Raw genomic sequence first — 13,422 nt, forward strand, 5'->3', positions numbered from 1 at the left:
TTCGATTTTCTTATGTCTGTAACCCTCCTGGGTAGACTTTTTGCTATTCTTCTGTGGAGCTGTTTTCTTACAGTTCTGTTAGCAAGTTGCCATTGGACAACAGTTTTACGTTAACTATTATGGTTTCAGGTTTTAGTGATACTCTTAAGTTGGTTTACTTGATCCTTCCGTTTTCTCTCTTCTATGGCTTTGATAGTCTATTTACTGAAGAGGCATAGAGGGGGGTGCGGGCTTAGGTGGCACCTCCCTCCGAAGTTCTGGTCTGACTCCATCTGCTGGACGGGGGACATAACCCACCGTCTGGACTGATCCATGGTACTACAGGAACGAAAATTAGCAGGTAAGGAATAATTTTCTTTTACTTACAAAGTATATGATAACACTGGCTTAATCATGATGGATCTATATTGAAAAATCTGTAATTTAATAGATTAGTAAACTCAATTGTGGGAAAACATTAGGGAACGCTGACTGCATTGTATATTCGGAGTGCTAAACTCAAATGACGCCAGACCGCTATTACTTTACTGTAAATAAAAAAAAAAAAAAAAAAAGTGACGCCAGACCGCTGTAAAAAAAACTAAAAGCAAACAAACTGCATCCAAGTGCTGTAAAAACACCGGCTTAAACATGAAATTTGTGGTGGCAAGAACCTCTGCACTGATTCGATGTTAGTGTATCTCATAAAAACAAAGCTACAAGAATATACTTGATAGAAACCCCAATTAGGTTGACGTATGCCTACATATTTAATGTCACCGGCTTAAACATAAGATATTATAGACTTCATAAAAACGTGGTTTATACATATATATATTTTTTGGCTTTTCAAACAGTCAGATGGAATACAAATGCATTCAAACTCCGGAGATATAAACAAAAAAATGTGATCATAATATTCCATGCTGGATAATGCATTGACACGGTCCAGATCACATAGGCTGCTGTATAACTAAGGTACACAAGTCCATTCACATTAATTTGCTTCATCAATCATAATAAACACTTTCCTATGTGTTAGCTTGTGCCTCTTTAATATCTCTTGTGAGCAGTTCACTCTGATATGTTAATTTAGAACTGGCACAGTAATCACAGTTAACTTTAAGCATAACTAGGGATACAGGAGGTATTTTTTGTCTGATTTCCATTCACAACATTAAGGTGTATTTATTTTTATTCCTTTTACTGATTAGGCATTTTTAACATTTCACTGTATTTTGTCACCCTCCAGTTTTAACCATTTTAATGATTCCCTCACTTGTTTATGTTTTACACTAACACCAAGTTGTCCTCTCCAGTACATCCATGATACAACTTGAGATCACTTTCTGCTGTTTGTTGTCATTTGATATCATGTGATTTGTTGACATTCCAATATTCAGTTTGAACTCTGTATTTTGTGTTCTTCTGAATACCATTATGATGTCTCCACACATATACATGTTTTATGGTTTGATTTGTCTGTACAGTCTCATTCCCTGTACGTACCAGGATCAGTCCAGACAGTGGGTTATGTCCCCCATCCAGCAGATGGAGTCAGACAAGGCTTCGGAGTGTGCTGCCTTAAGTACTAGAGCACCCTCTACAGGAGTTCAGTATATCTCTGACTCCAGCAGATGCGAGTAGGGGAATCTGAAGTTCCCGCTCTTGACAGGTTTCTTACTCCTTTTTGGCTTTATTTCTGACTCTTGCTGGGCTACGCTTTTGGAGTTTGCCCGCCGCCCACGAGACAGGTTTCTTTTCTCTCCGTGCGGCTCCGCGCTCAAGAGGTTGGCAGTGCAACACACCTTGGACAGACTCTTGAGCCTCTGGGCCATTGCGCCCATCCCCTTCGGAGAGGTGGGCTCGGGTCACTATTCAATTTACTTCGTCGTGCCCAAAAAGGACGGCTCCTTCCGTCCAATCCTGGACCTCAAGGAGATCAACAAGTCCCTACGGATCCCCCACTTTCGCATGGAAACTCTGCGGTCAGTGATTGCGGCGGTTCACCAAGGGGAGTTCTTAGCCTCCCTCGATCTGACAGAGGCTTATCTCCACGTCCCTATCCTCAAGGTGCACCGAAGGTTCCTTCGCTTCAAAGTCCTGGATCGCCATTTCCAATTCCAAGCCCTCCCCTTCGTGCTGGCGACAGCCCCGCGGACCTTTACAAAAATTATGGTGGTGGTCGCGGCTGCTCTGCGACGGGAGGGAATTCTGGTCCATCCTTACCTGGACGATTGACTCATCAGAGCGAAGTCTTTCTCTCAAGGGTTGATGGGGACGATTGGCTCATCAGAGCGTAGTCTTTCTCTCAAGGGTTGATGGCGGTCTCCAGGGTGGTGCAGTTTCTCCAGTCCTTGAGCTGGGTAGTGAATTTTGCCAAGAGCTCCCTCACACTTCACAGCAGTTGGACTTCCTGGGAGCCCACTTCGATACCCTTCAGGGCAAGGTCTTCTTGCGTCGGGACAGGGCATGCTCCCTCCGAGAGCAAGTTCAGCGTTTCTCTGGGTTGCCACAACCCACGTCTTGGGACTACCTGCAGCTCCTGGGAACAATGGCCTCCACGATCGATCTTGTCCCATGGGCCTTTGCGCATCTTCGCCCGTTGCAAGTTGCCCTCCTGTCTCGCTGGAAGCCGGTCTCCCGGGACTACGACATGGTGCTGCCCCTTCCACAGGCAGCCAGGGACAGCCTGACCTGGTGGCTAGATCCGAGCCACCTAGCCCAGGGTAACTTGCTGGAAACACCACATTGGGTGGTGGTCACCACCGATGCCAGCCTATCCGGATGGGGGGCGGTTTGCTAACTGCAATCAGCACAGGGCCGGTGGACGACGGAACAGGCATCCTGGCCGATAAATCGCCTGGAAACAAGGGCGGTGCGCCTGGCGCTCATCCACTTCTTGCCACTGGTTCGGAATCGAGCAGTAAGGGTCCTGTCGGACAATGCGACAGCAGTAACCTACATCAATCGCCAGGGGGGCACAAGGAGCCGGCACGTGTCCCTCGAAGCCTGCCGTCTCATGGCGTGGGCGGAAAAGCATCTAGTGTGTCTAGCAGCGTCCCACATCGCAGGCGTAGACAACATTCAAGCCGACTATCTGAGTCGTCAGCATCTGGATCCCGGGGAGTGATCCCTCTCCGACGCCATGCGCCTCCTTCGGATCCGTTGGGGGGTCCCACGGCTGGATCTCATGGCCAAGGCTCTCAATGCCAAAGCTCCTCTGTTGTTCAGCCGGCGGCGGGAGAGAGGGGCGGAAGGAGTGGACGCCCTAGTGCTCCCTTGGCCGGAACACATTCTTCTCTACGTTTTTCCCCCTTGGCCCCTAGTGGGCAAGGTTCTTCGGAGAATAGAGCGTCATCGGGGGCCCGTAATTCTGGTGGCTCCCCAGTGGCCGCGGCGTCCTTGGTTCGCAGATCTGCTTCACCTGGCAGTGGAAGGACCGCTTCGTCTAAGTCATCAACCTCGATTGCTTCATCAAGGTCCAGTATTTTTCGACCAGGCAGAACGCTTTTATCTTGCGGCCTGGCTTTTGAATGGCGCCGTCTCCGGCGAAAAGGATACCCGGAGGCCGTAGTGTCTACCCTTTTGAAGGCTAGAAAGACCTCGACGTCGGCAACTTACGTGAGGGTCTGGAAGGCGTTTGAGTCCTGGTGCACCAAGCGTGATATTCATACTTCTGGGGCTTCCATCACCCAGATTCTGGCATTTCTACAAGATGGTCTAGATCAGTGGTTCTCAACCTTTCTAATGCCGTGACCCCGAAATACAGTTCCTCATGTTGCGGTGACCCCTTGCCCCGCCCTCGCAGGGCGAGGGCGGGGTGAGGGTGGGGCTTTGGTCATATGGGGGCGGGGTTATGGATGGGGTTGGATTTTAGTGCATACTTATTTATTATGACATTTATAAACAGAACCACCATTCCTCATAAAACAAAATTAAGAAACATAAAGCATCAGTTATAATAGTAAAACCATACTAATAAAAGAATATTTTAAAATTACTGATAAATAGAATTTCTATTAATTAAAATCATATACATTTTTATAATTTCACACACACCAATAATATTTCAAAACAGCACATATATCAAATAACACACAATAATTAAAACTAATAAGGATTTTAAAAAGCCCCTGCTGTCCATACATGGGAGCTCTTGATTTCCAGTCACCCTGATATTGTCGAGGATTAGGAGGTTATCCTCTCTCTCACACATACACTCACATGTCCATTCTCTCTCACACATACACTGTCACATACTTACACATTCATGCTCTTATACCCACCATAACCTCTCACTCTCACAGACACTGATACACTCTCAGGGTGTAAGACACTCTTTCCCCCCCCCCCCACCCCCACTCACACACACTCTTACTCCCCTGGATTTTCTCATACACACTCATGCTCTCACTCTTACTGGCTCCCTCACAACCTCAGAGCCTCTCAGATAAAAGTCTATGCAGCAGAAATAATGCTGAATGTTGAGAATTGTGTTATGCAGACTAATCTGGAAAATGCACTAATTTCTACATGAGTCATAATGAATCAGTCCTCAGCTGCAGCCTTCAATTGATTATCCTGGCTCCCTTTAATAATGTTTGCCAAATACAGTTCATGTGTAACAGCAATCCTAATTCTCCACCAGATCAAGCTGATTTCACATCCCACTTCATACTTTGTCACCTCCAGCTGAGTCAAACAATTAATCTAATTACTGCCACTGCTGCCACGTGGCTATTGGGGAGGCGCTGATTGCTATTGGCACCAGTGTTGCCAACCTCGCTTATTTACCGCGAGATTGGGCTTCTTTTTGTAGTTATTCGCGGTTTTTTTTTCCGATTCGCGGGTTGCTTTTAATTGGGCTATTTTTTCTGCCAGTCGTGTTTTTTTGGGCTTGTTGGGCGGGACTTGTGCTCTGAATCATGTTACAGTGATTGGCTGCTGCGATGAAGCCTGTCCATAGCAGGCGCACCCTATCCCTATATTGCAGCAGTAAGCCAATCAGAGCAGGAGCTGCAAGCCTTGTTGATGCACACGTCAGGAGCACATTTTGTGGGCAGACCTAGCCAGCACTGCACAGCATCTCACGTGGGCGGAACGGGAAGAGCAGCACGGCATTGGAGCGCAACAGCAAAGGAATCCAGAGTGTGCAGCTACAGCCAGGTAGCAGGAGGGGAGGAATTAGGATGTAGGGAGGGGGAATGAGTGTGTGGTGACCAGAGATGTGCTGGGAGGAGGGAATCAGCGTGTGGGGGGGCCAGAGATGTGCTTGGAGGGGGCTGAGGAGAGAGGAATGAGTATGTGGGGGCCAGAGATGTGCTAGGAGGGGTTAGGGAGGGGGAAATCAGTGTGTGTGGAGCCATAGATGTGCTCGGAGGGGTTACAGAGGGGGGGAATGAGAGTGTGGGGACCAGAGATGTGCTAGGAGGGGTTAGGGAGGGGGGAAAGAGTGTGGGGGCCAGAGATTTGCTTGTAGGGGGGTGGGGAGGGGGGTATGAGTATGTGAGGGCATTAACTGCTATAAAAAAATAAAATGTTTTTTTTTTTTACATCTGCTTCCCTTTCTAATTTTTTGCCATTTCCTTTAGTATTGCCTTTTTTTCTATTTCTTTTCTCTCCACCTGTCTTCTTCCCTCAAACACACAGTCAGGTTCTCATTCTCACATGCATTTCTCTCTCACACACACATACACAGGCTCTCACTGGCACAGGCTGTCTGAGTCTCACACACAGGCTCTCTCACACCCCCACATGCTGCCTTGCTCAAGCACAGGCTCTCACTCTTACATGCTGTCTCTTTCACACACACAGAGGCTCTCACATGCTGTCTCTGCAAACACACACAGTCTCTCAACTCATCTCATACTCGCACACACCTCTCTCTTACCTCTGGGCCTCTTCTTTACGGGTTGCCACAGGATGGGCTCTGCAGCGGCCCTAGTCTTCCCGGCCCGCTGCTCCTCTTCTGCACGCAGCTGAAGCGCCTCCTCCTTCCTGCCCGTGCGGCTCCGGCAGTGTTGCCAGGTTTTCATGAACAAACAAGCACTTTTTTCCAAAAAAACAAGCCCAAAACACATGAGATTGAAACATTTTATTTTTTTATAGCAGTTAATGCCCTCACATACTCATGCCCCCTCCAAGCAAATCTCTGGCCCCCCACACTCTCATTCCCCCCCCCCTCCCAGCACATCTCTGGCCCCCCACACTCTCATTCCCCCCCCCTCCCAGCACATCTCTGGCCCCCCACACTCTCATTCCCCCCCCTCCCAGCACATCTCTGGCCCCCACACTCTCATTCGCCCCACACACTCTCATTCCCCCCCCCCTCCCAGCACATCTCTGGCCCCACACACTCTCATTCCCCCCCCCTCCCAGCACATCTCTGGCCCCACACACTCTCTTTCCCCTCCCCCCCAGCACATCTCTGGCCCCACACACTCTCATTCCCCCCCCCCCAGCACATCTCTGGCCCCACACACTCTCATTCCCCCCCCCCCCCCTCCCAGCACATCTCTGGCCCCACACACTCATTCCCACCTCCCTAACCCTCTCCGAGCACATTTCTGGCCCCCCACACTCTCATCCCCCCCCCCCCCAGCACATCTCTGGCCCCACACACTCTCATCCCCCCCCCCCTCCCAGTACATCTCTGGCCCCACACACTCTCATTCCCCCCCCTCCCAGCACATCTCTGGCCCCACACACTCATTCCCACCTCCCTAACCCTCTCCGAGCACATTTCTGGCCCCCCACACACTCATTCCCCCCAGTACATCCCCAGCCCCCACACACTCATTCCCCCCAGTACATCCCCGGCCCCCACACACTCATTACCCTCTCCCAACATACTAACTCCTTCCCTCCTGATACCTGGCTGTAGCTGCACACTCTGGATTCCTTTGCTGTTGCACTCCAACGCTGTGCTGCTGGTCTTCCCGTTCCGCCCACGTGCGATGCTGTGCTGGCTGGGTCTGCCCACAAAATGTGCTCCTGACGTATGCATCAACAAGGCTTGCAGCTCCTGCTCTGATTGGCTTACTGCTGCAATATAGGGATAGGGTGCGCCTGCTATGGACAGGCTTCATCGCAGCAGCAGCAGCCTATCACTGTAACAGAGCACAAGTCCCGCCCAACTTGTGCTCTGTTACAGTCCGCCCTGATTCAGAGCACAAGTCCCGCCCAACAAGCCCAAAAAAACGCGACTGGCAGAAAAAATAGCCGCGGACTGGCAAAAAACCCCAACGGCCCGGTACCGGTGGTTGGGGACCCTGCTTTAGGCGACCCCTGTGTTGTGGTCGTTCGACCCCCGCCGGGGTCGCGACCCCCAGGTTGAGAACCGCTGGTCTAGATAAAGGGATCGCCTACAATTCCTTATGGGTGCAGGTAGCCGCTCTGGGCTCGCTTCTTCAGTATACGGGCCACTCATCTCTCCTGGTACAGCCGGATGTCGCCCATTTTCTCAAGGGGGTTAAGCATGTGCGACCCCCGCTCAGGGATCCCTTCCCTTCGTGGAGTCTTAATCTGGTACTCCGCTCCCTGGCGGGTCCCCCTTTCGAGCCTCTCGCCAGTGCAACCACTAAAGACATCACGCTCAAGACTGTCTTTCTGGTAGCTATTACCTCGGTGCGCCGCATCTCAGAGCTTCAGGCACTCTCCTGCAGGGAACCTTATCTCAGGTTCTCGGACTCCGGAGTCTCACTACGCACTGTGCCCTCTTTCCTGCCCAAGGTCGTTTCCTCGTTCCACTTGAATCAGACGGTGGAGCTTCCGTCTTTCTCAGTCGGAGAATCTGGTCAGCTTCGTGCTCTAGATGTCAAGCGGTCTATCATTCGATACCTGGAGGTCACGAACGAATTCCGGATTTCTGATCACTTGTTCGTCCTGTGGTCAGGCCCGAGGAAAGATGCTCCGGCTTCTAAAACGACGATCGCCCGATGGTTAAAGGAAGCCATCGCTTCAGCGTGTATAGGGTCGGGGCGCGACCCACCACGGGGAATCAAGGCTCATTCGCTCCGTGCTCAAGCTGCAACCTGGGCAGAGCTACAGTCTGTTTCCTCGCAGGAGATCTGTCGGGCAGCGACTTGGAAGTCTCTGCATACCTTCGCACGCCATTACAGACTACATCTCCAGTCTTCATCCGCCGGATATTCTGGGGACAGGGTGATTCGAGCAGGGCTTACTAGGCCCCACCCAGTGTAGGGAAGCTTTGGGACATCCCACTGTCTGGACTGATCCTGGTACGTACAGGGAAAAGAAAATTACTACTTACCCAATAATTTTCATTCCTGTAGTACCAAGGATCAGTCCAGACACCCACCACTGGTTCTTTGCTCGATATTGCTACCACTCTGACTGTATGTGCGAGTTTGCTCCTTTTGACTGCATGTGCGCATTTCTTCTTTATTATGGCCCTCTTGCGACCCTCTTTTCAATTTAGGGGTCTGGGGGCTAGTTCAATCTGCAAGTTCGGTATTTTACAAGTTCAGTTCTGGCTATTTGCCTTGTTTACATACTTTGTGGTATTGTTTATACACTTGATCCAGTCTCATTCTGTTCTAGCTTTGATATTCTCTATACTGAACTCCTGTAGAGGGTGCTCTAATACTTAAGGCAGCACCCTCCGAAGCCTTGTCTAACTCCATCTGCTGGACGGGGGACATAACCCACTGTCTGGACTGATCCTTGGTACTACAGGAACGAAAATTATCGGGTAAGTAGTAATTTTCTTACATCCATGTATGTTTGTTTTCATCTGTTTTTGTATGTGTGTGTTAATTTTATATTCAATTTGATTTTTAATTTTAGTTGCCCCTGAGACAGCTCTTGACAGAGGAGCGAAACTCGGCCAGAGTTGTGCAAGATTTCAATAAAGGTCCTTTTTATACACACCGATCTCTACTTTTTCTTTACTGATACACAGCAACCGTGGATCGGCTTCCGATTTTGCTTTTTGGGTCCATCCCTGTTTCGTGCACTTGCATGACTCCAGGGCTCTCAGAGGGAAACATTCATTGGATGGAATTTAACCAAATAATGATCTATGGACGGAATGAGACCTCTCTTTTTTTCTTTTTTTTTTTTTTTTTTTTTTTTTAATATGGTCATAACATCTATCCAGTAAATCTTAATCCTATCTATAATGGTAAGGTAGGACTTGCAGCACTTAATCATGTATTGGCCCCTCTACTGAGCAAAAGCAAATAGGCTGAGAGTTAATATTATAATAACAACTTAGATTTTTAGCCCACCTTTTTCAAATGATGCTTAAGGCAGCTTATACTATGTCAGTCATTTATAATAGCTTACCAAACAGCTATTAAAAATGAATAATAGCTTTTAAAAGCATTGCTCGCCCAAAAATGCCCACATGTGTGTATGTGGGCCGCATGCGAGCAACGTGAATTTTAAAACGTTGCAAAGTATACACGTATAAATCTATGTGCATGCCAAAAATAGGGTGGAAAATGGGGAGCCAATTAGAGCGTAATTCCATATTTTAAAACCAGTGACTGCACGTTGGCTTGTTAGCCACGTAACTTTACTGCTGCTCCTGATGAGGAGCAAGTCTGTAGATCTCACGTTTTAGGGCTTAACAGGATAGGGTGAGAGGGTCCAGAATGAAGAACCACAGGGGACTTGAAGACCTCGATGTTAATTAGGCAAAGTGGTAGACTTAATTGGAAAAATCAGGGTGTCCTCTCTTGAGCATGTTTTAAAATCCATTTACATGGCATGAAAAAGCCAGCAAAGTCCTAAGGAAGATACATGAAGTACGTTTGACTGAGCTAACTGTTAAAATCAGGCGCGTATTTACGCACAGGAGGTAGATTTTAAAATATACGGGCTCAAGTGCGTGCATGATTTAAAATTGTAGCATATCTGCGCTTGCACATCGATACACCTGCTCGTCTTAAAAATCAACCTGTTTGTGGCAACCTTAGGCAATGGGAAATAAAATGGATTGCCCAAGGTCATGGGCAGTCTGATTTGAATCCTGAATTACCTGCTTCTCAGCCCATTACTCTAACCACAGGACCTCTCCAAGTTATTGGTAATCATGTTTGTGGCTCAAGATGATTATTCTTTTTACAACTGCGTTGAGTTTAGAACGAATGATTGTGCTTTCCCAAACTGCTGTAGTGCTCAAAACTGCAAAGCAATTATGAAAATCTGACTACTCTCTGATAATTACTAGTGCTTTACATAATTATACTAGCAGAGAACTAGACTGAAGTCACCAAGTCATGCACAAAACAACTTCAAAGTTGTGGAAAGTTCTACTTTTTTTTTTTTTTTTTTTCAAGAATAACTTGTTTTTTAGGGTGGGAGAGAGGGGAAACATAGAATTTTTTTTTTGTTGGGGAAGTAAATTTTAAATATAAATATATATTTTTTAGGGAGGGTTTCTTTGGGTGTTACTCTTGCTTCACAGCTAAATGTCTCCATTTCCTGATTATTTATCTTTAGAATAGGACATTTGTGTGGCGTCTGATCCAATGCAGATTATGATTTCAAGTTTCCTGAAATCAGCCCCTCCCTCCCTCCCTCCTCGCCTAGGAAGCAGCAGTCAAAAATCCTTAAATTCAGGAGAAAATGCTAGAAAAGGAGGAAAATCCCCAAATCACTATACTGTGCAACTTTATTGTAGCTTTACTTTTTTTCTGTGTCCCTGTTCATGGATCTCCACATTGGCATTATTCGGTAATATTATTCAGCCACTTCCCAGACTAAACTGGACCAGCAACCTACTATAGATATGTTTGTTTATACCATGTATTAGGTCGTAATTAGAGAAGAGCTGATTTTTTTTTTTTTTTTAATGAAACTGTTTCTGATTGGTTTTAAAATATTCTTCCCATCCTCCCCTTGTCAAATCTCTATTGGATCGTGATTTGAAACAAATGGACCTGCACGTGGAAAACAACCTCATTGGGTGCTGTCTGTGTGATCAGAATCCCCCTGATAATAAATGACCTGAAATCTTCATGCTTTTCTCATACAGCTGATGCATCGTCTTGTTTTTCAGACATACGATCAATGGAAGGAAATGCTACCTGACCTCAGTGACTATAAGTGGATTGTGCCGGATTTCATCTGGGAGCTAGACGAGCACATTGACTTTGGTGGGTACACCACTGGATCATATGAATCCAATCCACTGTCATGGAAGTGGACTAAAAGCTGCGGTTTTTAATAAATGATTAAGTTAAATGTGATACTCATTACTCTACAGCTGTATGTTTAAAAACCACCTAAACAGGAAATAACTTTTTTTTTTCTTTCATTTTAACTATGGATAGTATTTGGAAATGCTGACTCAGTTTGGTCCTTTTGTGGGCTCATCTGCTTTTTGTTGTGACCGTATATATAGCTTCTTGTCTAAGGGTAACAAGCTGATGCAGTGCTGGTTTACCACATTATGTGCATGGAGATGTCGTTCAGAGTTCCCTATGAAAAGCAACACCTAGGTCTCCACGCATGTAATATGTAAATCCAGGACTGACATAGAGCTAGTTAGTCATCTAATGGTAACCTGATTTTACAGATCAAATATGTGCAAGTATTTACAATAAATATAAGACCAGTTTGTAGTCCTCGCTCTCAATGCAACTGAATGGGGACCCTTGGTGAGCTTCCGTCACATCAATGACAGATCTCTGCATTGACGCATCAGGCATACCTGTATGGATGTATACATTTTCCCTAACCTGCATTAAACAAAGATTATAAACTGCCTAGAATGATATACAGTAATATAGGTGGGATAAAAACATTCTTAAATAAAAATAAGATGCCTGGGGACACGTGATGGTAGGCAGACGTGTTTCCGAGAGCTCCGTGTCCCACTCCACTTACAACTTTATATCTTGGTCTTTTGCTTATTTTTTTTTTTTTTGTAAACTCTTCTGGTGGTGGATCATCACATCATAGATGCCCTTCCTTACATGAATAATTTTGTAGTAAAAAAAAAACCAATGAAATGGCTACAAAAACAAGGCGGTTATTGAGAAATCAAAGGCTGGAGAACTCTGTGCAGATAAAGAACAGCCAGTATTAATTATGTCCTAAGAAGCATCTCACTAAATGTGTGATGACTGTTTTGGAGAATAAACAGTCTGCAATGGAAGAGTTCTGTAAAATGGTTACTGCGTATAACCAATGGATCACTGCAACTGAGAACAAGCTTGAGGTGCAGGAGACAGAATTGGCTGGTCTGCAAGAAAGAATTCAGCAGTTGCAGAAAAGAAGTAAGTTGGAAGAATGAATTGATGATGAAGAAAACAGGAGCTGTTGGACTATTTAGGCTCTTGGTATCCCAGAATCATTGCAGGGTTATTATCTGCAAAATCTTTGAGTGTGTTATTCCGGAAAAACTGGGCCTGTATATGTCAATTGGGGCCTTTACTTGATCAGTAGAGAGCCAGCCTGTGATAGCACGTATGTTGAATTATGCAGATAAAGCAAAGGTACTCTGATTTCACCAACTAACACACAAGTTGAATTACTGTTTATTTGACTGGTGTGGGCTAGAGAGAATTTACTCATTCTACCCTTATTCCGTCAAAGTATGGGTATCTTTTTGTTCTAGATGAATAGGGTGAGCAGGGGCTTGGGGAATAAGAGAGGGAGGCATGTGAGGATTGTGTGTAATGTATTGGGTATGGTTGTTTAGGATGGTAATGGTGATGGTTAAACACTTCTCCTTGAAAAATACTATTGATTTTTAAGAGTGGGAAGGGTGCTGCTTTTTTAATGTAAGAATTAGATTTAGTAGAATTTATGGAGGCGATAACACCCTGATATGGACTATACCTTTCTTTCACTTACTTGTATACAATTCTTATTCCAGAATAGATTAACTTTTGATCTCTCAAAATTTGTGGGGTAGGTTTTAAAAGCATGCGTGTCCATGTGCGTGCGCTACCCGGCGCGCACACGTGGACACGCAATTTTATATTATGCGCGTGCATGTTATAAAATTGGGGATTGGCGTGCGCAAGGGGGTGCACAATTGTGCACCTTGCGTGTGCCGAGCCACGCCGCCTTCCTCCATTCCCTTCCCCCTAACCTTTTCCCCCCCTCCCCCCCCCCCCCCCCCAAAAAAAAAAGTTTATCCTACCTTTTGCGCCTGCCTCAGAGCCTGCCAGCACGCAATCCTCCGACACAGCAGCAATGGCCCCGTCCCCGGACCGCCCCTTTAGTAAAGCCCCGGGACTTGCACGTCGCTGGGCCTTTTAAAAATAGGCCCGGCGCGCATATCCCTTTGAAAATCTGGCCCTGTATGCATAAGTACTATCTGCGGGTATTGGGGTTGATCCAGTATCCGGCCATTCACCTTTAGATTTCACAATACAAATGTGTAAGTCTGGCAAGACAACCTTTTTCCTGGAAGCTTAATCCAATGTGGTTCCAGGATCCTGAATTTAAGGGATATTT

The 13,422-nt window shown here is 46.5% G+C and overlaps 1 protein-coding gene across 2 annotated transcripts in view; it reads left to right on the forward strand.

The window, feature by feature from the left end:
• Nucleotides 1–13,422, forward strand: part of OPA1 (OPA1 mitochondrial dynamin like GTPase) — a 568,764-nt gene that overhangs the window by 22,630 nt on the left and 532,712 nt on the right. For both annotated transcript variants that reach the window (XM_029616769.1, XM_029616770.1), the window contains exon 3: nt 11,012–11,108. In XM_029616769.1, the coding sequence (XP_029472629.1) occupies nt 11,012–11,108 (97 nt within the window). The remainder of the gene's footprint in view (nt 1–11,011; nt 11,109–13,422) is intronic.

The sequence above is a fragment of the Rhinatrema bivittatum genome, chromosome 9, assembly GCF_901001135.1.
Source record: "Rhinatrema bivittatum chromosome 9, aRhiBiv1.1, whole genome shotgun sequence".
In the NCBI taxonomy this organism is placed as follows: Eukaryota; Metazoa; Chordata; class Amphibia; order Gymnophiona; family Rhinatrematidae; genus Rhinatrema; species Rhinatrema bivittatum.